The following is a 24,119-nucleotide window of genomic DNA, read 5'->3' as shown; positions in this document are numbered from 1 at the left end:
GCCACCTCGGGAAGGCTAGCCAGGGGTCCGAGGAACGCCAAGCACCGATGCCGAGTTGAGCTTCGAGGAAACTCCACCGACCACGAAGTGGCCTCATCATCCTCTCTCTCCCATCCCCCCAATCCCCGTATTCCTCCTGCGGTTGGCAGTATGTATGTCCTGCACCTCTTCCAGGGTATTGCTAAACGGTGTATAGTATTCAATAGAGCACCTCGCTCCCACTCGACCACTGAATCCTGATTGCAAGCCGATTTCTCCTCGCGCTGGCGGCCAACCAGTGAACGTTCCATCCCCACCGTCTTATCGAAGCCCCCCTTTGGTTATATCGAACGGCTTATTCTAAACATGGCTTCTGAGGCTGTTCCCAACGGCACCACCTCCGAGGGCTTGACCCCGGCCCAGAAACTGATGGAGCAGCACAGTCACCGCCCAACCGTCGAAGAGGTTGTGGACGAGGAGGACCTTGTTCATCCGCCCTCGTCCGCTCCCCTGAATGCATCCGAACCCGCCGCACCTCTGAGCGAGAAAGCCGCTGGCAAACAAAAGGCCGAGGGAAGCCCTGCTCCCTCCAAGAAGCCTGAGGTCCCTTTCAATACTGCCTCCGAGGAAATGTTCCCGGCCTTGGGTCCTGTCAAGCCTCGTCCTGCCGCCGCAGCTCCTAGCTGGGGAAAGAAACCCTCTTCCGGCTCCGGAGTCAACGGTAATACAAATGGAAACGCTTCCAGCAATGCTGCTTCCCGATCCTCGACCCCCGCGGCCGGTATGCAAGGTCCCGCCATCATGAGCATGCCTGGAAAGGACAGCGATTCAATCTTCTTCCTTGGAAACGAGATCATCCCCCCTAAGCAGCTCAAGAAACCCGTCAATGAACTCATCCGCGACATCAACAGACGTTCGAAGGCGAAGCTTGAGTACAAAGTTGGGGGACCTCAAGGCCTTGTTACATTTACGGCCACGGGTCCCAAGGATGCTGTCCGCCAGGCATTGAAGGACATTGCTAACGAAGTGGCTGCCAAGGTATGTTGACCTTTCCACTCGCTACCGGTTTACCTGACTAATATGATGCAGCAAACCACAAGGGTCTCAATCCCGGCCTCTGTTCGTCCCTTCATCATCGGAAAGGGCGGCGCCAAGATCCAGGAAATTTCCAAACGCAGTGGTGCTCGTATCCAGGTCCCGAAACCTGAACCTGGTGAGGATGAAGACACCATTGTGGATGTTATCATCGAGGGCAATGCATTGACCAACAAGATGGCCAAGCATGAGATTGACAATATCGTCAAGGACCGTACCTCCACCGTGAATCTGCGTCTCAAAAACATTCCCGCGGAGTATTATCCATTCTTAGCCGGTCCGCACAACTCTTTTGTCAACAGCCTGGAGAATGGCCGTGATGTTCGCGTCCAGATCCCCCACTACACTACTTGGAACACTCAGGCTCCGCCCCAAGTTCCCCGCAACCAACCTGTACCTTTTGTACCTCAGGCGCAGTTGCCCATCCAGATTGTTGGTGATCGAGAGCACGCACAGGCGGTTCAGGCTGAACTTGAACGCCAAGTACAGCGCCTCCAACAGCAACTGGCTATGGAGCAGCGATCTATCGAGCGGGGACGCCACCAGTTCATAATCGGAGACAACGGCAGTTCTTTGCACGACTTCCTCCAGGAAACCGGCTGTACCATCATCCTACCTCCAAGCCATGATGACAGCGAGACAATCTACATTGTTGGCCCTGCTGATAGGCTTGAAGCGGGTGTGAATAAGTTGGAGGATCTGGCTGCTAGCATGCAGATGGCCATTGTGGACGCAGCCAGGGAACACCGTGGTGCACCGCAGTCGCATGCCTACAATCTATCTCGGTACCTTCGTCAACGGCAGGCCCTTGAAGAGCTTGAACGCTTGCATGAGGCGAGTATTGTCGCTCCTAAAGGCCGACACGGGCCCACTGCCTGGGAAATCTACGCTAGGAACGGGAAGAACGCCCAGAAAGCCCGTGGTGATATCCAAAGCGTCTTTGCCAGTCATCCCCCTAGCAGGTTCGCGACCGTCAATGTGGACCCCTTCTATCACCGGTTCCTCCAGCAGCGTAACGCTCAGCACATCCGTGATGAGCATGGTGTGCATATCGTCTTCCCTGAGGATTCAGATGACGAGGACCTGATTCTGGTCTATGAGGGTCTTACCCCTTCCTCCGAATATTCCATCCCCCGCGGTCCGCCACCAGCCTCGGAATTGAGCGCCTACCAGAGAGGACTAGAGCAGGCCCAGCAATACATTCGAAACCTCACCAAGGCGCAGCAGAATATCGTTTCCCGCGATATTGATGCACCTCCCAAGTTCTACAACAAGATCGAGCGCTATGTAGACAAGCAGCAGCAGAACCTCCCCCGTGATACCATTCCCGTCCAGGTATCGTTCGGCGACCGACGACCGCGTGAAGCACGACGACGATCTAATAGCGGAGTGGCCATGCGGGGACCGGCTGATGCCGTCGAGGACCTTGCCAAGAAGATTCTCGCCTTCATCGAGCAAGAGGAGAAGGATGAGCTGGAGCGCGGTCATGTTACTATGTTCGAGTTCCCTCAAAAGTATGCGAACATTTTAATCGGCAGAGGCGGTGAAAACATCCGTAAACTGCGCGAAGAGTTTGATGTCGATATCCAGGTTCAGGATGGACAGGTCGTGCTCAAAGGTCCCCAGTCTAAGGCGAATGCCTGCAAGGCACACATCCTTTCTTTGGCAAAGCGACTTGAAGATGAGGCTACTTACGTCCTTAAGATCAAGCCCCAATACCATCGTGACTTGATTGGCGCCAAGGGCAGCCAGGTTAACAGGCTCCAGGATCGCTACAAGGTCCGCATCAACTTCCCTCGCTCCAGAGCGAACGACGATGACGAGTCCACCGCGGGAGGTGCGTCTCAGCGGAACGTCCGCAACCAAGCAGCAGATGAAGTTGTCATCCGGGGTCCGCGCAAGGGCGCTGATGAGGCGCGCGAAGAGCTCCTGAACCTGCTTCAGTGGACGATCGACAATTCGTACACCGACACCGTCTCCGTTGCCCAAAGCCAGATTCCCTCGTTGATTGGAGCTGGCGGCCGTGAAATGGAGAACCTTCGCCTCACCACTGGCGCTCAGATCGATGTGCCCGGTGCGAAGGAGAGCAATGAACCTTCAGGCCGTGCCGAGATCAAGATTAAGGGCACCAAAAAGCAGGTCGAGGAGACAAAGAAGCTGTTGCAGGAACGCGCCAAGGTGTTCGATGAGACAGTAGTCAAGACAATCGACGTGGACAGGAAGCACCATCGGACTCTGATCGGCAGTAATGGTGGGTTGACGCTCTAGGTCTCGTTGTTTGTTGGATATTTACTGATATATGTAGGTTCCAACATCCGTCAAATAGTCGCGGCTGCTGGTGGCCCGGACAACGCGCGGGAGCTCGCACGCATGGTGAGGTTCCCTCGTGCGGATTCTGCCGAGTCAACCATCCGCGTCGAAGGCCCTATGGATGTGGTAGAGAAGATCATCGCATCTATTGAGGCGCAAGTCCAGTCCCTTGAGAACCAGACCACTGAGACTATCGATGTCTCCCCCGATAAGCACCGCCTCCTTATCGGCCGTGGTGGCGAGACTCGCCGCGCCATCGAATCGAAATTCAAGGTTCAGCTGGACATCCCCAAGCAGACCGCTACTGGGGCGGCTCGGAACCAGGTGAAAATCACGGGCGAGCCTGCTCAGGTTGAGAAGGCCAAGGAACACATTCTCGATCTTGTCAAGGGTCAAGAGGGCGAGACGGTGCATGTACCGCGTCACCTCCATCACTTCATCTCGGACAATGGTCAGTTCTTCCGCCGCCTCCGCAACGAGCATAAGGTCACCGTCGACCATGGTGGTCATGAGATCCCTTCCAGACCTGCCGTTTCTGAAGCAGGCAAGGCACGCAAGACCGCCAACGGCGGCTCTCTGCCTCTGATTACGGATGAAGATGCGGGCTCTGGAGCCGAAGAGCGCTACTCCTGGGAGATTATTGACCACAATCCCGCCGATGCCGAAGACACCTCCGCAACCATCCCCTGGATCCTGCGCGGCCCCGCCGAAAACCTCCCGCGCGCCAAGCAGGCTCTGGAGAAGGCTATCGAGAACGCGTCTAAGCCCAAGTCTACGGGCTACCTCATCCTGCCCGACCCGCGGAGCTACAGGCTCGTCGTCGGTCCCGGCGGCAGCACGATCAACAGCATACGCAAGAAGACGGGCACGAATGTGCAGGTACCGAGGAACCAGGCGCAGGGCGAGGCGATTGAGATATCGGGCCCCAAGGAAGGGGTCGAGGAGGCACGCAAGATGATTCTGGAGATTGTGAACAAAGGAGGGAGCAATGGGGGGAGTGGTGGAGGCAGGAAGTAGGACTCCTCGCCGCCGCCGCAAGGGGAATCGGTTCCTTTGATGATGATGAGTTGTAGTGGGTGATGATGGGCCGGGTTAGGGATGGGTTGAGGAATTGGAAGGGGGAGGGGAGGGGTTATCCTTAAGTTTTCGATCAACCAAACGAAAAGAATGCGAGATGGGGGTTTTCTTCCTAGGTAGACGGGTGCCAGGGGATAAAGGAAAAAAGGGAAAAAATGACAATGTGTCAGGTACTGTGATTTCCTCTTATGGTAGACATGTGGTGGTTGCTCGTTGTGGTGATTGTGTCGTGTTGGTTTTTACACTGACAAGTAGTTACGTCCGGCTGGATAACTAAACCTACTGAAGTTCCTCTGTACACAGCAATCACCTGTTCCGCACAAGGCAATTGGCAGATACCTAATAATGCTACGAGTAGAACTGCGTTTTAGAACTTGTACTACGTAGATATAGAGGCGCCACAAAGCTCCTCACAACGGCGTATCGAATTTCCTGGCACCACCTCTTCGCCCATCAGTCGGACGGGGAAAAACGCAGCCAGCCAACGCCGCACAAGTAAGTCGTCGAGGAGAATCCGACTAACAGCAGATCCAAGAAATCCCGCGCAATGCGGCTTAGATATTGCGGGGAGGAAAAAAGATTTAAACCCTAAATGCCCCCTATCCTACGGGATTCGAAACAAAAGAGGCCCTCTTTCCACCGCTGTTCACGCTCCTCTGCCTGCCGGTTGCTCCCCTCTCCTCAATGGCCCTTTCTAGCTACAAGAACCCCTTCACTGGTCAACATCACGTCTACCTCCTCCCCAAGATTATTTCCCCCTCCCTCCCTCTCAACGGTAAAACCCCTCATCCCCACCACCCCCACCTCCCACAGGCGCACTCGGTGCCCCGACCCCCGCGCCCGCGCCCGGTCCGGGTCGATACGGCAAATACTGCGCCGACGCTCCAGGGCCCTGAGGCGGAGCGCCGTACACGGGGCTCGCGGCCGACGGAATGGTGGGCGGTGCGTGCGAAGGTTGGGCCGGCGGGTAGCCGTATCCGCTGCCCTGTGGCGGTTGACCCTGAGCGGGAGGAGGTTGCGAATAAGGGGCTGAGGGGGGCGAGATATCTTGCTGTGCAGGTGGTGGGGGTTGTTGTGGTTGAGTAGGTGCTGGGCCTTGATAAGGTGAGGAAACTGGCTCGTATGGGTTTTGTGGGCCGGGTCCGGATGGTGGAGGAGCATAAGGGTCAAAACCTGGTTGCTGTGGAGGTGGCGCGGCGTATGAGTGACGGTGGTCGACGGGAGAGTCGTAGTGCCCTGTGGCTAGTTCCTGGGGAGCGAAGCTCTGGGGTCGTGCTGTGGGTATGCGTCCTTGTTGTGGAGGATACGCATCGGTAGGTTGAGAAGGTTTGGGTGTCTGCTGCTGAGGGGGCCGTTGCTGCTGCTGCGGTTGTGAACCTGGTGGCACTACATAGAAGGCTGAATTAGCACCTGCAGGCGGGTACTGTGAGGGAGGCTCTTGCGGTCCAGCAGGAGGTCCGCCGTAGCCGTAACGGCCGGGCTCTTGCTGTGGGGTTGGTGAGCTCGGAGGGTAACCGTAGGATACTGGAGGAGGAGCATTGTATCCGTAAGGCCGACCATAGGCGGGTTGTTGTGGTTGGGACATGGAAGCCTCCAACAGAGATTCGTAGTCTCGCCGCGCCTTGATGAACTTCTCGTTCAGCTGGGTGAAGTCGTCTGGAACGTGTTAGGTCTGAAGACGGAAAATACCCGTGTAGTCGAACTCACCCTTCTTCTGCGAATACTTTCCAATAAGCTCTATCAGTTTCGGTCGAATCGCCAGCGTAGAATGGTACAACTCCGTGATTTCCTCATTGTCCCTCACATCAACACCGCCCGACTGTGAGCTCGTACTCAACAGGGCCAGCAGCTTCTCCACATTCCGGATCTGGGCAAACACCTCGGCCTCCATCTGCGCCTCCCGCTCCAGCTCTTCAGGCGTAGGATCTTGCAATTTTTCAACGTAGTTGAGAGGGAAGATACCAGTCTGTCCTCGCAGCGAACCCTTCCACCAATCTTTATACACAGACTCTAGGACTGCGATGATATCGCCTTTGCGGAACTGCAACTCGCCCGGTTCGGAAGGCTGGAAGTCGAACAGTGCGCGTACTCGAGAGACTGTGGCGGCAGTGGTGCCCGAGGGAACGGACTGTGGCGCTTGTGCGGGCTGTGAGGTAGAGCTGGGATCCTTGGGGGCGTTGGACTTCGCAGCGGAGGGAGAGGCTCCTTTGGATTCTTGTATAGACATCCTCAGAGCCATTTGAAGCTCCTCCTCCTCCTTCTGGCGATCGAGTTCGGAGATTTGCATCTTCAACGGTTTGGAAGGAGGGCGCAATGTAGGGTCTGCGAATCATCAGCCAAAACTTCACACACACACATATACGCATGATCCACCTACTCTGAGCCTTCAACTTCATATAGGCCTGCTCCATGATCCCCAAATCGGGATCCCTCGCAAACATCTCCGTCCAATCCGCCATCCTCTCCAATATCTTGGCCTTCACCTGCTGATGGGTATTCCGATCCGCCGCCAGCCTCAACAATGCATCTGTAAAACTCCGCGACGCTAGCTCCTTGTGCAGCGCCGGCCCGCAGTTCTGGCTGAGCGCGTTGGCCAGTTCCAGTGTGTAGAGCTGCACGTTGGCATTGCGATGGGCGAGGCGCTTGATGAGGGCTTGGACGGCGTCTTTGGCGCCGGTTTCGGAGCCGGAGACTTTGTCGCAGACGTCGAGGATGAGGCCCCAGTTTTCGGAGGTGAGGTTCTCGTCGGTTGCCTTGACTGGGGGGATATTAGTTGGGTTGGCTCAGCGTGTGCACCATTGGTGTAACAGGGCATTTAAGAATCCAGGTTGCTTCTGTCACTGTTACCAGAAAGGAAAGACAAACGTACCTACGACATCGTCAAAAGCATTCTGCTGTGCGCGAAACATGCTGGCGGAAGCCTAGTCGTTCTTTCTTAGCAGGGCTCCGGACTGCTACCTGGTATCGCCGACAATGAGGTGGTGGGAGAGTGAGGAGGGAACAGAGGCGTGGGTGTTGGTATGGCGTCGAACGAGAGGTGGGAGAAGAAGACGTGTAAACAGTGCAAACCAGGCTACGAGTACAGGAGTATTGTATTGCGGTTGACGCAAGCCCGTGGTGATGTTGGGATAGCTCCACCGGCTTCCCCACCGATACCGATGTGGTTACGCGCTTGGCGGCATGACGACGACTGACTGTGGCGTTGCCTGTGGCGAATATCTGCGTGGCAGTGCAATTGAGTTTTCACTGCAGGCTGCTGAGGTAGTCTCTCGAGGCGAATATAAGGATGTAGGAACCGTTACTCGATTCCTCAGGACTTATAGAGCACTAATTTCCTTGTTTTTCAAACCAGAACGCCTAGGTGATGGGCTTCTGGGATCTTACTTGTACAACCTGCCACCTCACATCAACATCTTGCATCATCTGTTCTCAAGTAGGAGCAAACTGAAGGTCAATATCGAACTCTTGAGAGTTAACATTTCTTACGCTATTGGAGTATCGCTGTATTTTCTGGATGACTTTTTGTATGCCAGTTGATATCCCATGAGTTGACTCCATTCTCCAACCTTCCTATCCGCCGTCTACGTCCATATCCAGCCAGATATGGACCGAAAACGCTTTACCAAGCAAAAGGGAAATGGGCAGGCAGGGAAAGCCCATACATAGTCGCCTGCTTGGAACCCGGAAATCGAACCTGAATCTAGCAACTTAACCGCTTGAAATGAGCCAGCAACGGGAGAGAAACGAATCTGCAAACCCCAAAAGTCGCCAATACTACAAGTAAAAAGAGAAGAGAAAAAAGGAGGATGCAAAGGTTGCGAGTATTGGTAATCCGCCTGTCGCTGGCTAAAAACCCGCATTCGCATCCAATAAGAAGTAGTATCGGCTCCGACATTTGAGAAATTGGGCTGTGTCGATGGAATGTGATTCGCTCCTGTTCTCGGGCCGAGAGCCGTATAAACGAATTTCGGGCATCTGCCACGTCGATTGCGGCGTCTTCTACCCAAGAAATGTCCAAGGCTCGAAGTGCGCCCAAATCCGATGCCGATGCGTTCGTTGACAACGGCCGTTTCGTGTTCTGCATCCTAGAAATGAGCAAGCGTTGCACCTTCGCTTAGGCACAAACGTTGGAGCCCGATGCAACGCCGGGGTCTGTACACAGTAGACTATCCGTGTCTGGAGTGGGCTGTATAGTGCCAACAATGTACCCAACGTTTCTCAGTTCAGCCTACAATTGCTGCACCGCTCGGCGATACAATATGAGACGAAGGATCGACAGCCTGGATGGATCAGACCACTGTAACCTTTCGCGAGCATCTGGCACACCTGAACCTATAATGGCCTAGGATAAAATGTATCACAGTGGACTCGAACACGCTTCACATGCCGCCTTTCTTCCGCCTCTCTTCGGCTCTCGCCTTACGTGCTGCCAGCACCAGCGGAGCGAGAGAGTTGAGCGGTTCGGCCGTCTTAATGAAAGGATGCTGCAACCAACGTCAGCCCTGCACTGCCGACCAATAGGTGTAAGACCGAGGACTTACTGTAAGAAGGTCGTGCGCGCTGGCCCGCTTGTCCGGATCCACCTTCAGGGAAAATGCTAAGAAGTCCCGGAAAACAGGCGAGAGGTTCTGTTCGTCCTTGATGGTTGGTGTACCGTTGGTTGCGATCAGCCAGAGGGCGCGTAGCGGACTCTCGTTCAGATATGGGGGTTCGCCCTCAATCATCTCAATGGCCATGATCCCGAGCGACCAGATGTCCACTTTGCGGCCATATTCCTTTCTGGTCACGACCTCAGGGGCCATCCAGTACGGAGTACCAACCATTGTCGTGCGCTTGTTGTGGCTCTCGTTGATCTGGGCGCAGAAACCGAAATCGGCTATTGAGGTCAGAACCGCTCCGCTTGAACCCTTTGGGAAACTTACTCAGCTTGATGTTGCCCTCTGGCGAGAGCAGGATGTTGTCCGATTTGATGTCACGATGAATTACACCCTTGGAGTGCAAGTGTTGTAGGCCGCTTAGAGTCTGTCGTTGTTAGCCTGATAGAGGAGACGGTGGTAATTGCAACTCACCTCGCGGCAAACCGCTGCAATCTGGCCCTCGGTCATGATATTAAAAGTCACGACATCGGTCAAACTTCCACCCTCCATGTACTCCATGACGACCCAGAGGTCTCCTCTCACCAAGAAACTGTCCATGAAATTGACAATGTTCTTATGCTTGCTATCCTTCATGACCAGAATCTCGTTGATGATCAAATCCTTCTTCGGTTGCTGTTCCAAGTTCATCTGCTTGATGGCAACGCATTTGTTCGTGCCCACTTCGTATGCGGTGAAGACGCCGCCCGACGCGCCCTGGCCGATCTTGTTGAGATTCCGGTACCTGAGCGTAGGGTCGGCATTGGTGCAAATGGCGTTGAGCTTGGCCACTATATCTGGGCCTTGGCTCTGTCGAGGGCGCTGACGCGGCCGGGGAGCGGGTCCCACACGCGATTGCTGGGACGGTAGAGGGATATTTTGAGGGTCAGTCTGTTGCGCAAATTGTTGCTGCGGTGAAGGCTGTGGCGGGGCCTGTGCGATTCCAGTTGCAAGATGATGCTGGGGCTGCGGTGCTTTCTGGCTCACGCTCCTCGCGAGAGGAGGATGCTGCTGCTTTCCTGCCATGGACTGGGCTGCGGCGATTATTGCCTGGCTGTTCTGTTGCTGGTATTGCTGCGCAGGCGTCATAGCCGGACCAATGGGAGGTGAGTCGAACCGTGGAGGCGTGCCTGTGGTGTTGGCACGGCTCCGTGGCGCTGAATGCGGCGCGGGCGCCTGCTCTGTGACGACCGGAGGGGCATAGGCGACTTGAGGGAATTCGTTGTCCTGACGCAGCGGTTGGGAAGGATGCTGTGCAGGCGGACTAGGAGCAGGAGGCGCTGCCCTCGCTGGTATGAGATTCGCAGATGCTGAGCCCCCTGGAGGTTTGGGTGCCGGCCGCACGGGAATGAGGCCGTTGATCTGAGGGGAGGCGGGGGATGCGAGACCGGGAGAAGTGTGGCTACGCGGAATGGGAGGAGGTGCTCTCGGGTTCTCGAAGCTATCTTGGTCGTTGCGTGGGAACCGTGGACTCTGGGGTGGGCTGAGCAGCGGCTGGATCGAGCCGTAGTTTGGCGTGAGGTTGGCTTGGTATGCATAGCCGTGCGGTTGAACAGCGGGCATCTTGTCCCAGATGGCATCCTCTCCATTCTTCTCTGCATTGTTCTTGTAGAATTCGACGACGTCCATGACGGCCTGGGGGTTCTGCTTCTGCTCCTGCTCCGAGATGCCATTCTGCTGCAGCATGCGTTGCCATTCTTTGGGCAGACCCTGCGGGGTTGTTGTTAGCGGCCAGAAGGGAAAGAGGGGAGACAAACACGGGCGGCATCGAAGGTGCATGGGAAGGGGGGAGGATAACGTGTCAGTGGGGACGTACCGTGAACTCTCCAGTCTCGTTGTCGATGCTGACGTGGGTGACATGCATGGGGTTCGTGGGAGTGGAGATGGTCGGGCGGCGCGGGGAGCCGAGCACGCTGTTGACGAAGCTGGAGAAGGTGCCCTTCTTCCTGCCGCCATCGGACTTGCGGTTCTTGGACTTTGTTTGTTGGTCTGCTTCGTCGCTGTATCGCTGGCGAGGGCTTTTGGCACCGCCGTCGGAGCGGGGAGGGGTGATTGTCTCCATGGTGGTGCGGGCGAGGGCCGAGAAGCTGGCCGACTGGCGCAGCTTGGGGAGCTTGGAGGACTTGACGCGGGGGAGGGTGTCCTGGTAGGTCTGCGAGTGCTGGGGAGCGAGCGGACGTGGCAGCAGTTGGGTGGAGGACGGGGTGGGTGCGTCGATGTTCCTGAGGATGGCGTCGACGTCGAAGGGCTTGCCAACGAGTTCGGGCGTGGGGCGCTTGTCAGCGAGCGGGTGGGAGGTGGTTGCAGCGACTGGATTCGTCGAGTGAGAATGAGCGGACGACGGCAGCGAGGGCAGCGAGGGCAGCGAGGGCGAGGTTGTGTAGACGGGCGAGGTGGAGCTTTTGTGTTGGAGCGACGGCGGCGATGATGAGGAAGAAGAGGCCGCTGGGTGAGAGGCGGCGGCGGGCGCGGGCGGTGCAGAAGGGCCGGGGCTTGGCGCCCTGGCGAGTGAAGGTGAGGCGTGGGAGGATGTGAAGGAGGGCAGCCACGACGACGACGACGCCGACGACTGCTGCTGCTGATGAAGCGACGACGGCGACAAGTACGAGGGATGGGTAGGCGCCGACGGAGCGCGTCGCAGGGCCGACTGCTTGGAGTTGAGGAACGAGATGGGTGGCTGTTGTTTTTGTAAACGGCGGCCGGGCGGTTTGGAGTGCGGATGATGGGGCTCCATGGCACCTTCACTGCCCATTCATCCACTTCGCTCTTAGATGACCACCACCCTCTTGGTCCAGATGTCCAGGCCTAGCAACTGGGTGGCTACAATCCTTCGGCGCGGGCAGGGCCGTGGGCGGGCAGCTCACACGCAGAGAGAGCGGTGCAGTGCAGCGCAGCGCAGCGGCAGCCAGCGATGGGTACAGCTCACAGCTCACAGCGCAGCAGTCGCAGCAGCAGCAGCAGTAGCAGGTCGGGCCGGGTGGCCCAAGGCGAAGCCTGCAAGATGCAACTGAGGACGTACAAAAGGGTGTAAGGGTAACTGGGGTTCCCGATGTCGTGTGCTGCGTCACTGGGGTCGAATGTGCGGGTGGGATGGATGGAAGCAACGTCAAGGGTCCGGGAGTCGTGAGAAAGAGGAAGAGAGGATGAGGGAAATCTTGGAAAGGGGAAGTTCTCAATTTTTCCCAGGGACGAGAGGATGGACCATGGTTCTGTTTCGCTGGCCCCCGGGAGAATCTTGTTGCTCCTCTCTCTCCTCCCCCCCGGCCCTCAGGGCTCGCAATTTTGCCAGAAACCTTTTCCTTTCTCGCGGCAGGAAGAGGGGAGACTTACGGTACTAGCAATTTCACTGCAGACGCCCTACGACGCCCATCACGACTCCCTGCGCGCTGGATTCACAACAACAGGAGACGCTGCATGCCTAGCAAGACCACACACAGTCGGACGGTCCCCATACGCAGACAAAGGTGCCGCGTCCGCAATCCGGGATTCAGGATGGCGGGAATCAAATCACCTCAGCGGTTTCAAGCCTTGCCCCCTTCATCTCGAGAAATGCCCAACTTGCCTTTCATCATGAGGCTTTGTTGCAGCATCAATCAATTACTGATGCTTGAGCCTCATTAGGAGCCCATTATCCATGTTGCGTGCACCTCCATGTATTAAAAGACTCTCTTCAGGTTTCCCCTCGTTTCTGATCTTCACATGAGACGCGCCCAATCCAATCATAAAAAACGACATGCATCCGAATACAAACACAGCATCTCCCCAACAAACATCTCCCGTCCCACTCCCCTCGCCCCTCACCCTATGTAACTCCCACTCCACACACCTCGCATCTGCTCGCCATCACAATCCCCGCCTCAAGATGCCCTCGCCCAAGCGGCGCCTCCTGCGCAGTTAGCCGTTGAAAGATGAATCTCTCCTAGCCTCTTGGGCTGCGATGAAACGCTCCGAAGCGCTGAGTGGCTTGCGCCCTCGCCTTTTTGCGGACACACACCCGGACACAGGCGCCAACTTCAAACCTCCAAGTACTTAGTCTACCCTTATGAGTCGAAATTTTACAGCGAGGTGAAAAAAAAGAAAGGGAAAAAATAGAAAGGAAACAAGGTACACACGCAGTAACAGGAACAGGGGAATTGAAATGATTATGAATTGCGGGCGACAGTACAGATGCAAGGACACGCGCATCTCATCTCGACCGCAACGCAGCGCGCTGCAGAGCACCGCATCCCATTATTTCATTTCATTTCCAATCTCATCTCATCTCACCTCACATCAGCTGCGAAACTCCACTTTGGCGCTTCCTCCTACCGTAGTGTCTATCTACCTACCCTAGGCATGTCCATGAAACGCACCATGCGTCCACCCGCCTTGTGGCCGTTACACTACCGTGCACCGGATGAGCTCTTCGCATCCGCGGACAGGTAAAATACTCACATGGTAAGAGGGTAGGTAGAGATACCGTAGCGAACATGGAGGGACAGACATGTGTTTATGTTTGGGCCGATCCGTCGAACCTGTCCCGTAGCACTCGTCTCCTCTTCCCGAAGAGTTTCCTGCAGCGTGCACAAGTGCAAGTGCAACGAAGGTGGAAAGTCTAGAACAATGGATCGTCTATGTAAACATAGAATGGGAAACTGCCGGAAAATTTGTCTGCGGCCGTCAATTGTTGGAAGAGCGTCCGGCGTCGCTAATAACGGAACTCACGCATTGGGATACGGATTCGCTTCACAGGACGGGGACGCGGAAGGGCATGGCTGTGGAACCAAACAGACAATTCTATATCAGCAGCTTCACTGCCTCCCGCCAACTCCATTACTATCGAACCGCCACTCCTCTCAATAGCGCCATCTCTGCATCATTCTGCATCTTCTCACAGCCTTTGGGCCGGCATGCACGTTTGCAAACATCTAGAATCCGGCCTTCGGGGTAGTCTTATAAGGGCCTGGGGAAAGAGGAAGGCGGTTTCAGTGCTTCAACCTCTAAAGCACCTTATCCTCCTACACTCCTCCTCGAAATTCCCGCCCGAGATACCCGGTATACAACCAGGCAAAGCCAGAAACCTCATCACTCAAGACCTTCCCTTCCCTCCCCTTCCCTCCCTCTCTTCCCCTCCCTTCCATTCGCACCCCCCACCCGCCCCCCAAACAGTCCCATCGCTATCAATCCCCCAGTACCATAACCATAACAAACACCCCCCAACCATTCCCTAAGGTAGGTTAAGCACTCCCCCGTCCGCTGCCTGCGCGTACCCGTCGGCAGCGGGTGACGACTTCCCCTAGAAGTCGCTTCTCTCCTTCTTGCGAGACTCTGCCCGTTTCTCCCGTTTCCGCGTTCACCGGTTCGAAAAACGAGTCCGTGGAGGTGGAGAGGGGTGTTTATATAATAATAATCTTCGTCTGGGTGAGTTGCCTGTCAACGGTTAACGGGCAGCGGTCAACGGCCCGGTCAGACCCTGAACCGTTGAGAACGGTGCGCACGTGGTTGTCGCCCCCGCCCGAGTGCTGATGACATGCCATGTGTACCGGTGCTTGTGATTACACAATAGGATGCGGCCATTGGCCCACTCCTCTTTTTTCCCTTCTTGTGTTCCTAGTAGACATCGCCTCAGCGGGCGGTATGTAAGCTGCGGCCCTGAAAGTATCCTGACCAGGAATATCAGGCCACTTGAAGCCCTTCAGGATACTCCTGGCGTAGAGGGAGACGTCCCATTTTTCGTCGAATTCGTTGGTCTTGCCTTCTGTGCTCTTCTGACGGAGGGGAAGCTTCCATTTGTCGGCTCCGTGACATGCGTTCCGAGGTTATGCATTTGCGGATGCCGAAGACGTTGGCTACCTTGTAGCGATGTACGTTGATGTCAGGGGCGTAGGAGAAGAAGCGGGCCTAGACGTGGTTCAGAATGAAGCTGTATGTGTAGGCATCGGCTGGGGATGTCGCATGGGGAGTGCTTTTTGTTCAGTGAAGGTTTGGCTTTTCGTGTCGTCCAGCCCATGTGCCTCCTACGTCGGAATAATTCGCATAAATAAGACATGTTTGACGTTCTGGCATTGTGTTTGGATCCGGCACGCCTTCAAATGCCGGAGACATTGGCACCGACTGGAAAGACATTGCTCTCGCGGGAGGAGGGACCCTACATTCCTGCATCAGCAACTAGATGATTTGTTGTTTTATTAGGTCTTATATCGTAGACGATGATTGTGATATCTGGGACAGTTCCAGGCATATGTGTTGTCGCCTCCTGAACCAGTAGTAGGGTAGGTCTATCCCTATTAGGAGCTAGCAATACTATCCGGCGCCATACTAACGCCAAGTGCCCTCTTGCTGCTCGGCAGATATGGCCAGTTTACAGCTTACACGGGCATTGCCGGAGATAAGAAGCTCTCCTGAACCCTTCCGTGGTGAAGACGACACTCCGGTTACCTTGTGCTCTGATGCCTGACCTGACGCCGTATCCAAGAAGGGGTGGCACCCTAGGGAATGCCTAGACATGACTGCTTCGTAAAGGTTCAAAATCTTACTTAACCTCAATAATCAGTAGAATAAGCAACGAGTGGGTTGTCAGTTTCGCCGCTTGAATAATCCCTTGTCGGCAAGTGATGGTGCAATGGCACCCGGAAAATCGTTCGATAGCTGCTCCGGAGTCCGCCACCACTGCATCTCCGCTGCTCAGTCAACCAGGTTGGCACAACAGTTCAGTGGAGTGGATAAGGGAGACGCGATCTTGGTACCGGGGCGGCATCGGGTGCCCCATGGCATTATTCTAAGCCACGTTTGGATGGTCCTGTTTTTGGTGGTTGAGGGGTAGTCTAGCTCCCGAGCTTGCGATGAAGTTCCGAGGTAATCAGAGGACGAGGTATTGCACTAACGATTTCAGAATGTGGGGGAGGTGTTCGCAACGGTACAACGGGAATTGGTTGGATATGTACTCTGGTAGTCTCGAGATTTCTCAGCTTACTGTAGGGAAGGTTGTTGCTATGCAGGGTGGGTGTCACTTCAACCAACTAATGGAACGCTACGCATGCTTGGGAATAGAGCAAAGTGCGGGTCCAGATTTCATCGTACATGAACTTCGTTATGATCAGAACTCCGTCAGGGTCATAAGAAGACCTGTTCATGCGCTTCTCTGAGTTGGTCATACGTCGTCCGTTTCATTCTCGGAGCCGCACATTGGCGAGCACTATGCAAGAGCCGGACGGTGGCAGACGAAACTCGAAGCAAGGCTTAAAAGAAACTACTTTGATCATTCTCGTTACCGATGGACTGGATGAAGGCGATCTGTGTGCGATGAGACTCAATGGTCATTATATATGTAAACCCTGGAACCGAAGCATGCAGCCGCAGCATCGAGGCCGATATGTCCGGGCATACTTTCTCGGCATCTGCTGTCACGGAAGTCAATGGACTGTGGATTGAGAGATGATAATAAAAGCGTGTCGTAGCTCGGAATGGATTTGAAGCGGTGATAGAAGTGTCTGTGGGACGTCCGAGTAGAGTTATCGATTGGGGAAGTCTCTAGCCTCCTCGGGCTAGCGCAAATGGGGCCCGGAGAAAGGGGTGGCAACCCCAGATTCATCAATCGTCTTCCCCACAAAGACATGGACCACTTTTCGCCTCCGCTAGTTACCGGTATGTGTTTCCGCGGCCGCGACTCTGACCTTCCCCTCAGCTGGTGTTAACCGTAAGAAGTAGACATACGCGTTGAATGCATGGAGATAATGCTTCGTCTGACCACCCTTACACGCAGTCAAGGAGCAGGCCCTAGCATTATACTGCGAAGATGTATGACCCATCGAAACGGTACTGCAAATGCCCGGTCTACAAAAGTTTACCCGAATAGCGCCGTTCAGATCCCATGAATCGACTAGCATCATACTCGGTGTTTTCAGCCCTATCGGCAGTTGTGTAACTGAACTTTATCCGACAATCAGTACCACATCAACCCCAGTCGCCGATGAACCTAGACTCTCCGGCTGGGTCGAGCATTGATATTCCCGTCGATTTTTACCAATCATGTTGTATCTTGCATACAGACATCCATGGACGTCTCACACTCCGCATTCTTGATATGGGGTGAGGCTTGCGGGGTTGGAGAGTCAGTGCCATGTTAGTCCCCTCACAATCTGTCCCTGCAGCAAGCGGGGAGAAGATGATATAAGCTCACGGACGGCTCTACTTCATGCTGCCAGATTTCCAGATTTGTTTCCGCGTTGTCTGTGGCCATGTCTGAAGCCAAGGGCGAAGAGATTCAAACGGTGGAGGCCCACGCTCAACTCCATGAGCGGGAAATCGTCCAGGACGGTGATGTGATCCTTCTGGATACTGGCGCAGCCCACCTGGAGAAAGGATACGGGAATCTCAAATTGGCCAAAGATGGACATACTGTTCTCGTCCCGCAACCATCCGACGACCCCAAGGATCCGCTGAACTGGAGCTGGACTAAGAAGCACTTGATGTTGGCATTGGTCTCAGCAACCGCATTTCTCGGCGACTACGGCAGTGGTGCAGGCATCTCGTTGATTGTCCTGCAGGGAAAGGAATGGGGTCTCTCCCCCGCGAAAGTCAATGAAGCCGGCAACCTCAATGTGCTTATGCTGGGAATCGGCGGGCTATTCTGGATCGTGATATCTTCATGGTGGGGAAGAGCACCTGTCATGTTCTGGTCGACTCTTGCTGGCACCTTCTTTACTCTCGGCTGCGCGTTGACGGACAGCTTTCCAGTGTTCTATGCGTGCCGCGCTTTGATGGGCCTGACGCTGACGGCATACCAAGTCGTGGGATTGGCGTGCGTCAAGGACATGTTCTACCATCACGAGCATGCAAGGAAGATTGGCATATGGGCCGCGTTATTCATCCTTTCGCCGTACCTGGGCCCATTTCTTTCCAACTTCATCATCTCCGGATTAGGCGACTGGCGACCGGTCTTCTGGCTGGTCTTCGCCCTGTGCTGTGCGGATATGGTCTGTATTGTACTTGTTTGCGACGAGACGTATTACGACCGGAGTATCCCAATGGATCAGCAGCCTCCAAGGCCTCAAACTTTTGTGGGGAGGCTTTCCCGTGTTGTAAGTAAGCGACTATCTTTGCTGTGCACTCTGTTGACAATCTTAGGTTGGAACCTGGCAAATCCAGCATCATAATGGATACTTCAAGAGCTGTTGGCACTGTTGCAAGCGGCTGTTGTCCACATTCTTGAAACCCATCATGATTCCGGCTATGCTCTACTAGTATGTCCGTCCGATCCTTCCGGGAATAATGTACTGACCAAGCGTAGTGCGATGAGCTTCATGTGGGCTGTAGGAATCAACATTACCTCCACTATCCTCCTCGAGACGCCGATTGAAGCCGGAGGCTACGGTTTCGGATCCAAGGCTGTGGGCTTCCTCTATTTCACACCCCTCGTCGCTGTCGCTCTCGGAGAGACCTTCGGCCACTTCTTCAATGACTTCATTGCCAACCGCTACGTGCGCAAGCACGAGGGCATCTTCAAGCCCGAATCTCGGCTCGTCACGAACTACATCGCTGCAGCTTTCATGATCCCCGGATTGATCATCGTGGGCCAGACCCTTGAGAAGCATCTCAGCTATGCCGGCATCATCATGGGATGGGGCATGTATGTCTTCGGAGTGATGTTGGCGACTGTGGCTATTACCGCCTATGCTCTCGACTCTTATGGCACTGCTTCTTCGGAGGTGGCGGGTCTCCTGAACTTTTCTCGAGGTATCTACCCCGTATGCTTCTTCTAGATGGTTGATGCTGACACTTGTAGTGATCGCCGGTTTCTCCGTGGGATACTTCCAGATGCCCTGGGGCGTTAAGAGCGGATTTGCGCTGTCCTTTGGCATTCAGGCCATCATCGTTGCGCTTGCACTGGTAATTGTTCTATTACTACAGCTTTATGGTGGCAAGATGAGGGCAAAAGGTGGGCCCGTCATATAGGGGCTCAGCAAGTGCAGCGGGAAAGCCACAATTTGGAAGAGCTGTCATGAATAGAGACGCATAAAATGCCTCAACCTCGCTACATAGGTAGACAGTCTAGAGCATTGCAGCGATTTCGGCGAATAAAGTGCTTGAAACAGAATCTATGTGATTCAACAGTAATCTCATAACAACCTTGGAAGACTAGAGTCCGTTTCAATTCTAGACTCCACTCACACACGGGTCGCAAAAATGAATCGCTTTATTCTGCAGCTCGGTACATTGCGAATTTTGCCCCGGATCTGCGTGGTTTCTAGGTCACAGGCCATTCACTCGACTCTGATTTGTTTTTGACACATTAGTGTGCGAATTCCAAGGTGACAATGAGCTTCCGAAAACTTCAAACATGCACTTCGATTCATGATATACTCTGCTAGTATTGTGCAGCGGATCCCTCTCTGTTGGCTTCTCGTTGTATGTATTAAGGTTAGTGAGCCGAGCTGTTGTTTCTCATCATGATTCACACAGGCTTTTTCCTAATCGGCATAGGTTATGATCTTGCTCTCATTCCAAGGTTTGCTTTTATTATGCCGCGTTCCTGACAGAAATCGGTGTTCGCCACCTGACCATAAACAAAGACTCTACCATCACTGTTCATTCGCGGTTTAAGAACCGATTCATTCTTTGCACATTCTAAAGAGCAAAGAGAAGCATAAAGTAGACCAGACCGAGGTGTTCTACTCGAGGGAGTCAGAAAAGCACCGGCGGAAGGTATGGCTCCTAAGTTGTACAGTTCCACGGCCTATTTGTAACACAGGATACATTGGTGGAAACATCACAACTTGCGGAAGAGGTCAAAGCACTCGTCAGATGAAACATCCCAATAACACCTTAACACTATCTACAATCCGACGTCACCGGGCAAAAAAGGACAAGGGAGGTCTGACTGTCATACATAACGTTGGGAATGGAAAGTCAACATGATCGCAATGTTTACGCTAAGTATACAGATATCAGATAATAACAGCCGTCTCACTCTGCTTACCAATTCACGAGTGTCAAAACGAAAGGCGAATACCTGCAGGTTCGCTCTGTCTCAGGACTATTTCACTAGGCTGTGCTCCAAGATTTGCCGAGTTCTTCTCAGGCCAATTTGCAACATATATTCCGTCATCTTACTTCGTGGAGCAGGGTAATTGTTACGTCGCTTCGGGATAGCTTCTAAGTCACTAATTTTGCGAGGATACATGCGTGGTTTAGCCGCCCACCGAAAAACATCACCCTTTCATTGGAACCACGTTAGTCGCGGTACGGGCTGCCCAGGAAGTTGAAGATGCCTTTTACAGTTCAACACCTTCTACTTCCGTCATCCTTTCTTTTGCTAGTGAGTTACGACGTAGTCGAGGCCTACTAGGAACAGTAACCTAGGCATAGTAGAATACTTTTAGAGGTATCTACTTATGATCTTCTCAGGCACCACCGGGAAGAAGGATTGTCTCTAGAGTAAGAAGAAAATATCCATTCTGCCAACTTTATGACGGCCCTCCTAGCTGTCTAGTCGTAGATCCAGGCCGCTTTGCATCCGACGCAGGACTTCTTGTCAACATTGATCCTTGGCCGAGCCACCATATATTCCGGATCAATCGTCGAATTCGTCAATCCGCTGAGATATGTACACGTGAGGTTGAGCTCCGGTTCAGACGTCAGCCCTGGAGGAAGTCTTGTGGTAACTGTCACGTGGCACCGCGACACCTTTCACCGCACCTTCCCGGAGACTGCGCGACGCGCCTGCCTTACCAGCGCACAACGCAGCGGGATTCCACTCCACTCCACTCGGTCGTTACAACGGCGGGCATGACGACAGCTCCCGCAGTGTTGACAACCTCGACAGGAACCGGCCCGGGAAGATCCATTCTACAACCCTAAACAACTGATCTGGATCCCGGTTCCCCTTCTCTTGAGGCCAAAATGGCGGGCATGAGGATAGGTCGTTCAGAGTCGTCGGCGTTGCCAGAAACAAGCCTGGACGGGTTTCCCCTTCCTCCACTCTCGCACCAGCACTTCATGTCTCCTGCGCTGAGTATCAAGACGGCGGGAATTAAGAGAACTCGCTCAGCGTCGACAGACCCACCGCTGCTTGAAGCCCATGGGCAACCCAACGCTACCGCCTCTCAGGTTCTCCCCGCAACACACCAGAATTGGACCCATTTCTCGGCGCCCCTAATGGCGGGCAAGAAGAGACCTCGCTCAGTGTCCCCGAACTCACCGCGGTTGGGTCAAGACAAACAGCTGCGCCAAATGACGCTTGTTGGTAATGATGGAATTGCAGAGGCGACGTATTTCATCTGGCAGAGCACAGGGCCAGAGCTCAAAAAAGCATACACAGAAGCGCTCAGGTCTGTTTCCCGACCTCTTTGCGCGTCGCACTACGTTAATGCAGCGGCAGGATATTGAAATGGCGAGTCAGATTGCTCGCATGGTAAAGACTAGACCTTGGTTGTGACGGCGAATAATGAGCTGAGCGGACATAGGGTTCGTGAACGTTTGGAAGTCCTCAACCGCGATCTGCCGGATGAGACGAGAGTTCAAATATGCCACGAGATAACGAGCTTCCATCGAGATTACCAAAACCGTCAAACGTAATTCTTGACTGTGCAGTGTTTTTGGACGTTCGGCTTACTGATCTTTTAAGTGAACTACAGGTCACGATCGAAATGATCTCAAACCTTCTCGGAACCGACGTCCGACTTAAACTTGGCGCTCTACCGAAGGAACTCCGCGCCATGATCCTCAAAGAACTGACCAAGCAAGCCGAGCCCGTAAGCTGGTACTCGCCCGGCGCAATACCATTGGCAATCTACAATTTCCAAGCTGGCGTTCTAGGCAAAGAACTTGCCGTCGAAATTGTAATTGCGTATTACAAGAGCAATATTCTCCTGATTCCGGACTCCAGGCAGCTGGAGGCGTTCGTGCGGCCGTGCTGGGAGGATAGGTGCTATCTCGGCGCGGCCGGCACCATTAACCACACAGACTTCATGAATCATCTCATTGTACAGATTCAATATAGTCAGTACGAAGCTATTAATAGAGACGTGGCGAGTCTCAAATCTGAGGAAATTGGTCAGAGTCTGGAGCATTTGATATCCCTGCGGCCTCAACGTAAGTTTCGATTGGAACTGCAAATGCATGCGCCTACGAAAGAAAAGATTGAAGAGCTCATGGGAGCAATTACTTCGCAGTACAGGGAGCTTGTAGCAGGTGGCTTCATCGTCGAAGTTACCTGCGCTAAACACGGAAGCATGTGGTACCCCAGGAACCTCACGGAATTCTTCAATTGCTCAACAGAATCATGGCGATTGGTCGTTGAGGAACACCGCAAAACTGTGAGAGATCCTGAGTATGTCGTTTCGATGCTCCACTAAATGCAGCCAGGCCCCTGAACTTCGTCTCGAAGACATTGACGATGCCACAGAGAGAGCGGATATTGCATGGCTCAAGGAGGAGATCCCGACGAAGTCGTTCCAGGATATAGCTATCGCCCTTCTTGCCTCACACGGCAGCCGTTGGGCTGCATTGACACTGTTGGAACAGACGCAGCCATAGATGCTTGTGCATGCAGTTGGTGGTGGAGTGGATATTTTCTTCGTCAAAGTCAATGAAATTATTTGACTGGTCTCATGTGGGATGGAGTGTTTCAGGGAGCGGCGGTATGGAAGGGGTCAAAACATGGCTGGAAAACACACCTATGAAGCCATTGTTCTTTGAGCGTGTCTGGTCTTTTCGGCCCAAATTCCGGAGAGGCCAAACAGTATCTCGGATATATTTAAGGCTTCATACTGACTTGGAGGCTGCACAAGGTGTACAATACTGCATTATGAATTATGAATTTTTCCCGAGGACTTTCTTTTGTACAAGCCATCTCATGGAGTAGGAGAGCCATAGATGAAATCACACTTAATTCACCGGCATGAGACTAGCTATGTTTGTAGCGATTTCTCTTAATATACGTGCGTGCTCACTTTCCGGCTCAGCCACTACAGTAGGTTTACCTCGATCAGCATCCTCGCAAATCTTGGGATGCAAAGGTACCTCCCCCAGCAGCCTCAATTTATACTTCTCGCACATGCTCCTGATCTTATCATTCGGCCCAAATATGGAGTGTATCTCTCCGCAACCCGGACACTTGAATCCGCTCATGTTGCTCACGAGTCCTAGAATCGGCACATCGACTTTGCGGAACAACTCCACGCCTTTGATGGCATCCTTCAAGCTCAAATCCTGCGGTGTGGATATTATAACGGCGCCGTCAACATTCACCTGCTGCGTAATCGTCAACTGCACATCGCCAGTCCCAGGCGGCAGGTCCAATACAAGGACGTCCAACCCGCCCCACTCGACTTCATGTAGCAGTTGTTGCAATGCCTTCATGACCATCAAGCCGCGCCATGCTACCGGCGCTGCCTCTGGAACGAGGTATCCCATCGACATACTCTTGAGGCCATAGTTGGAAAGCGGTACCAACTGGTTATCTGCAACGGTGAGCGAATCGCCGCGGGGAGAAGAACACGCAGACGGACTAACTCTCCGAGAGTCTAGGTTCACCGGAAAGATTGAGCAGCGTAGGGATCGAAGGGCCGAAGATATCGGTATCGAGGATGCCGGCGCGGAGACCGCTGCGGGCGAAGGAGAGGGCGAGATTCACTGTGGTGGGTTCAGAGGATGTACATAGTAAGAAACCGGATAGATATGTACCGGCGATTGTGGACTTCCCTACTCCACCCTTTGCAGAGCTCACGGCAATGACTTTCTTCACATCGCGTATGCTCCTCTTCTGCGGAAGTCCGCGCTGCATCCGGGGAATTTGCGGCGGTGTGCCGGTGCGTGGGAGACCCTTTTGAAACCGCGTCAGCTCAAGTACCAGGTCAATTGCGCTATGCGCGCTTACCAGAGGGTTCTCATGCCGGAGACACCGGAAAGTAGAAAATAACCGTGGTTTCATGGCTTTTGTCGCGCGCATTGCAACTCCGACGGGAGAAGGTGACGTGCATTGTCGGAACCCGGCGAATCTTCTGGCCCGAAGTGGCTAGTGGCTTGAACTTTTTGGTGTCGCTT

The 24,119-nt window shown here is 54.0% G+C and overlaps 7 protein-coding genes across 7 annotated transcripts; 4 read left to right on the top strand and 3 right to left on the bottom strand.

The window, feature by feature from the left end:
• The first annotated feature begins 51 nt into the window (after positions 1-51).
• Positions 52-4,794, top strand: EI97DRAFT_501939 (uncharacterized protein). The gene is made up of 4 exons (XM_033802732.1): positions 52-148; positions 197-1,017; positions 1,069-3,325; positions 3,380-4,794. Exons 2-4 carry the CDS (start codon positions 346-348, stop codon positions 4,399-4,401), a joined length of 3,951 nt encoding a protein of 1,316 aa, XP_033652882.1. The 5' UTR covers positions 52-148; positions 197-345; the 3' UTR covers positions 4,402-4,794.
• Positions 4,795-5,230: 436 nt separating this feature from the next.
• EI97DRAFT_443210 (uncharacterized protein) lies at positions 5,231-7,370 on the bottom strand (the record flags this gene model as incomplete). The annotated part of the gene is made up of 4 exons (XM_033799804.1): positions 5,231-6,117; positions 6,169-6,783; positions 6,818-7,219; positions 7,331-7,370. The coding sequence occupies 4 exons, from the start codon at positions 7,368-7,370 to the stop codon at positions 5,231-5,233; spliced, it is 1,944 nt and encodes a 647-aa protein (XP_033652881.1).
• A 1,236-nt stretch (positions 7,371-8,606) lies between these two features.
• On the bottom strand, positions 8,607-12,301 carry EI97DRAFT_434197 (Pkinase-domain-containing protein). Its single transcript, XM_033798563.1, has 6 exons — positions 10,912-12,301; positions 9,531-10,805; positions 9,384-9,483; positions 9,003-9,337; positions 8,788-8,945; positions 8,607-8,741 (listed from the first exon to the last, which is right to left on the bottom strand). The coding sequence occupies exons 1-5, from the start codon at positions 11,845-11,847 to the stop codon at positions 8,841-8,843; spliced, it is 2,751 nt and encodes a 916-aa protein (XP_033652880.1). The 5' UTR covers positions 11,848-12,301; the 3' UTR covers positions 8,607-8,741; positions 8,788-8,840.
• A 4,833-nt stretch (positions 12,302-17,134) lies between these two features.
• Positions 17,135-19,148, top strand: EI97DRAFT_434196 (MFS general substrate transporter). The gene is made up of 5 exons (XM_033798562.1): positions 17,135-17,195; positions 17,279-18,154; positions 18,201-18,316; positions 18,364-18,809; positions 18,859-19,148. Exons 2-5 carry the CDS (start codon positions 17,312-17,314, stop codon positions 19,026-19,028), a joined length of 1,575 nt encoding a protein of 524 aa, XP_033652879.1. The 5' UTR covers positions 17,135-17,195; positions 17,279-17,311; the 3' UTR covers positions 19,029-19,148.
• A 1,192-nt stretch (positions 19,149-20,340) lies between these two features.
• EI97DRAFT_443207 (uncharacterized protein) lies at positions 20,341-20,865 on the top strand (the record flags this gene model as incomplete). The annotated part of the gene is made up of 3 exons (XM_033799803.1): positions 20,341-20,391; positions 20,481-20,510; positions 20,572-20,865. The coding sequence occupies 3 exons, from the start codon at positions 20,341-20,343 to the stop codon at positions 20,863-20,865; spliced, it is 375 nt and encodes a 124-aa protein (XP_033652878.1).
• A 110-nt stretch (positions 20,866-20,975) lies between these two features.
• On the top strand, positions 20,976-22,748 carry EI97DRAFT_467927 (uncharacterized protein; the record flags this gene model as incomplete). The annotated part of the gene is made up of 5 exons (XM_033801629.1): positions 20,976-21,403; positions 21,454-21,486; positions 21,539-21,646; positions 21,700-22,390; positions 22,440-22,748. 5 exons carry the CDS (start codon positions 20,976-20,978, stop codon positions 22,608-22,610), a joined length of 1,431 nt encoding a protein of 476 aa, XP_033652877.1. The 3' UTR covers positions 22,611-22,748.
• Positions 22,749-22,961: 213 nt separating this feature from the next.
• Positions 22,962-24,006, bottom strand: EI97DRAFT_379182 (cytosolic Fe-S cluster assembling factor NBP35; the record flags this gene model as incomplete). Its single annotated transcript, XM_033795696.1, has 4 exons — positions 22,962-23,536; positions 23,589-23,708; positions 23,760-23,898; positions 23,953-24,006. 4 exons carry the CDS (start codon positions 24,004-24,006, stop codon positions 22,962-22,964), a joined length of 888 nt encoding a protein of 295 aa, XP_033652876.1.
• Positions 24,007-24,119: the final 113 nt, after the last annotated feature.

Source organism: Westerdykella ornata (assembly GCF_010094085.1).
Source record: "Westerdykella ornata strain CBS 379.55 unplaced genomic scaffold EI97scaffold_14, whole genome shotgun sequence".
NCBI classification, from domain to species: domain Eukaryota; kingdom Fungi; phylum Ascomycota; class Dothideomycetes; order Pleosporales; family Sporormiaceae; genus Westerdykella; species Westerdykella ornata.
The sequence above is the reverse complement of the archived record's forward strand: the minus strand, read 5'-3'. Positions and strand labels throughout refer to the sequence as shown.

Coding starts and splice junctions, on each gene's coding strand:
- EI97DRAFT_501939 (XM_033802732.1), top strand. CDS start 346: ATGGCTTCTGAGGCTGTTCCCAACGGCACCACCTCCGAGGGCTTGACC. Junction 1,018..1,068: donor CTAACGAAGTGGCTGCCAAG/GTATGTTGACCT, acceptor AATATGATGCAG/CAAACCACAAGGGTCTCAAT. Junction 3,326..3,379: donor GACTCTGATCGGCAGTAATG/GTGGGTTGACGC, acceptor TGATATATGTAG/GTTCCAACATCCGTCAAATA.
- EI97DRAFT_434197 (XM_033798563.1), bottom strand. CDS start 11,847: ATGGGCAGTGAAGGTGCCATGGAGCCCCATCATCCGCACTCCAAACCG. Junction 9,484..9,530: donor TTGCAGCGGTTTGCCGCGAG/GTGAGTTGCAAT, acceptor TAACAACGACAG/ACTCTAAGCGGCCTACAACA. Junction 9,338..9,383: donor AGAGGGCAACATCAAGCTGA/GTAAGTTTCCCA, acceptor TGACCTCAATAG/CCGATTTCGGTTTCTGCGCC.
- EI97DRAFT_434196 (XM_033798562.1), top strand. CDS start 17,312: ATGTCTGAAGCCAAGGGCGAAGAGATTCAAACGGTGGAGGCCCACGCT. Junction 18,317..18,363: donor ATTCCGGCTATGCTCTACTA/GTATGTCCGTCC, acceptor GACCAAGCGTAG/TGCGATGAGCTTCATGTGGG. Junction 18,810..18,858: donor TCTCCTGAACTTTTCTCGAG/GTATCTACCCCG, acceptor TGACACTTGTAG/TGATCGCCGGTTTCTCCGTG.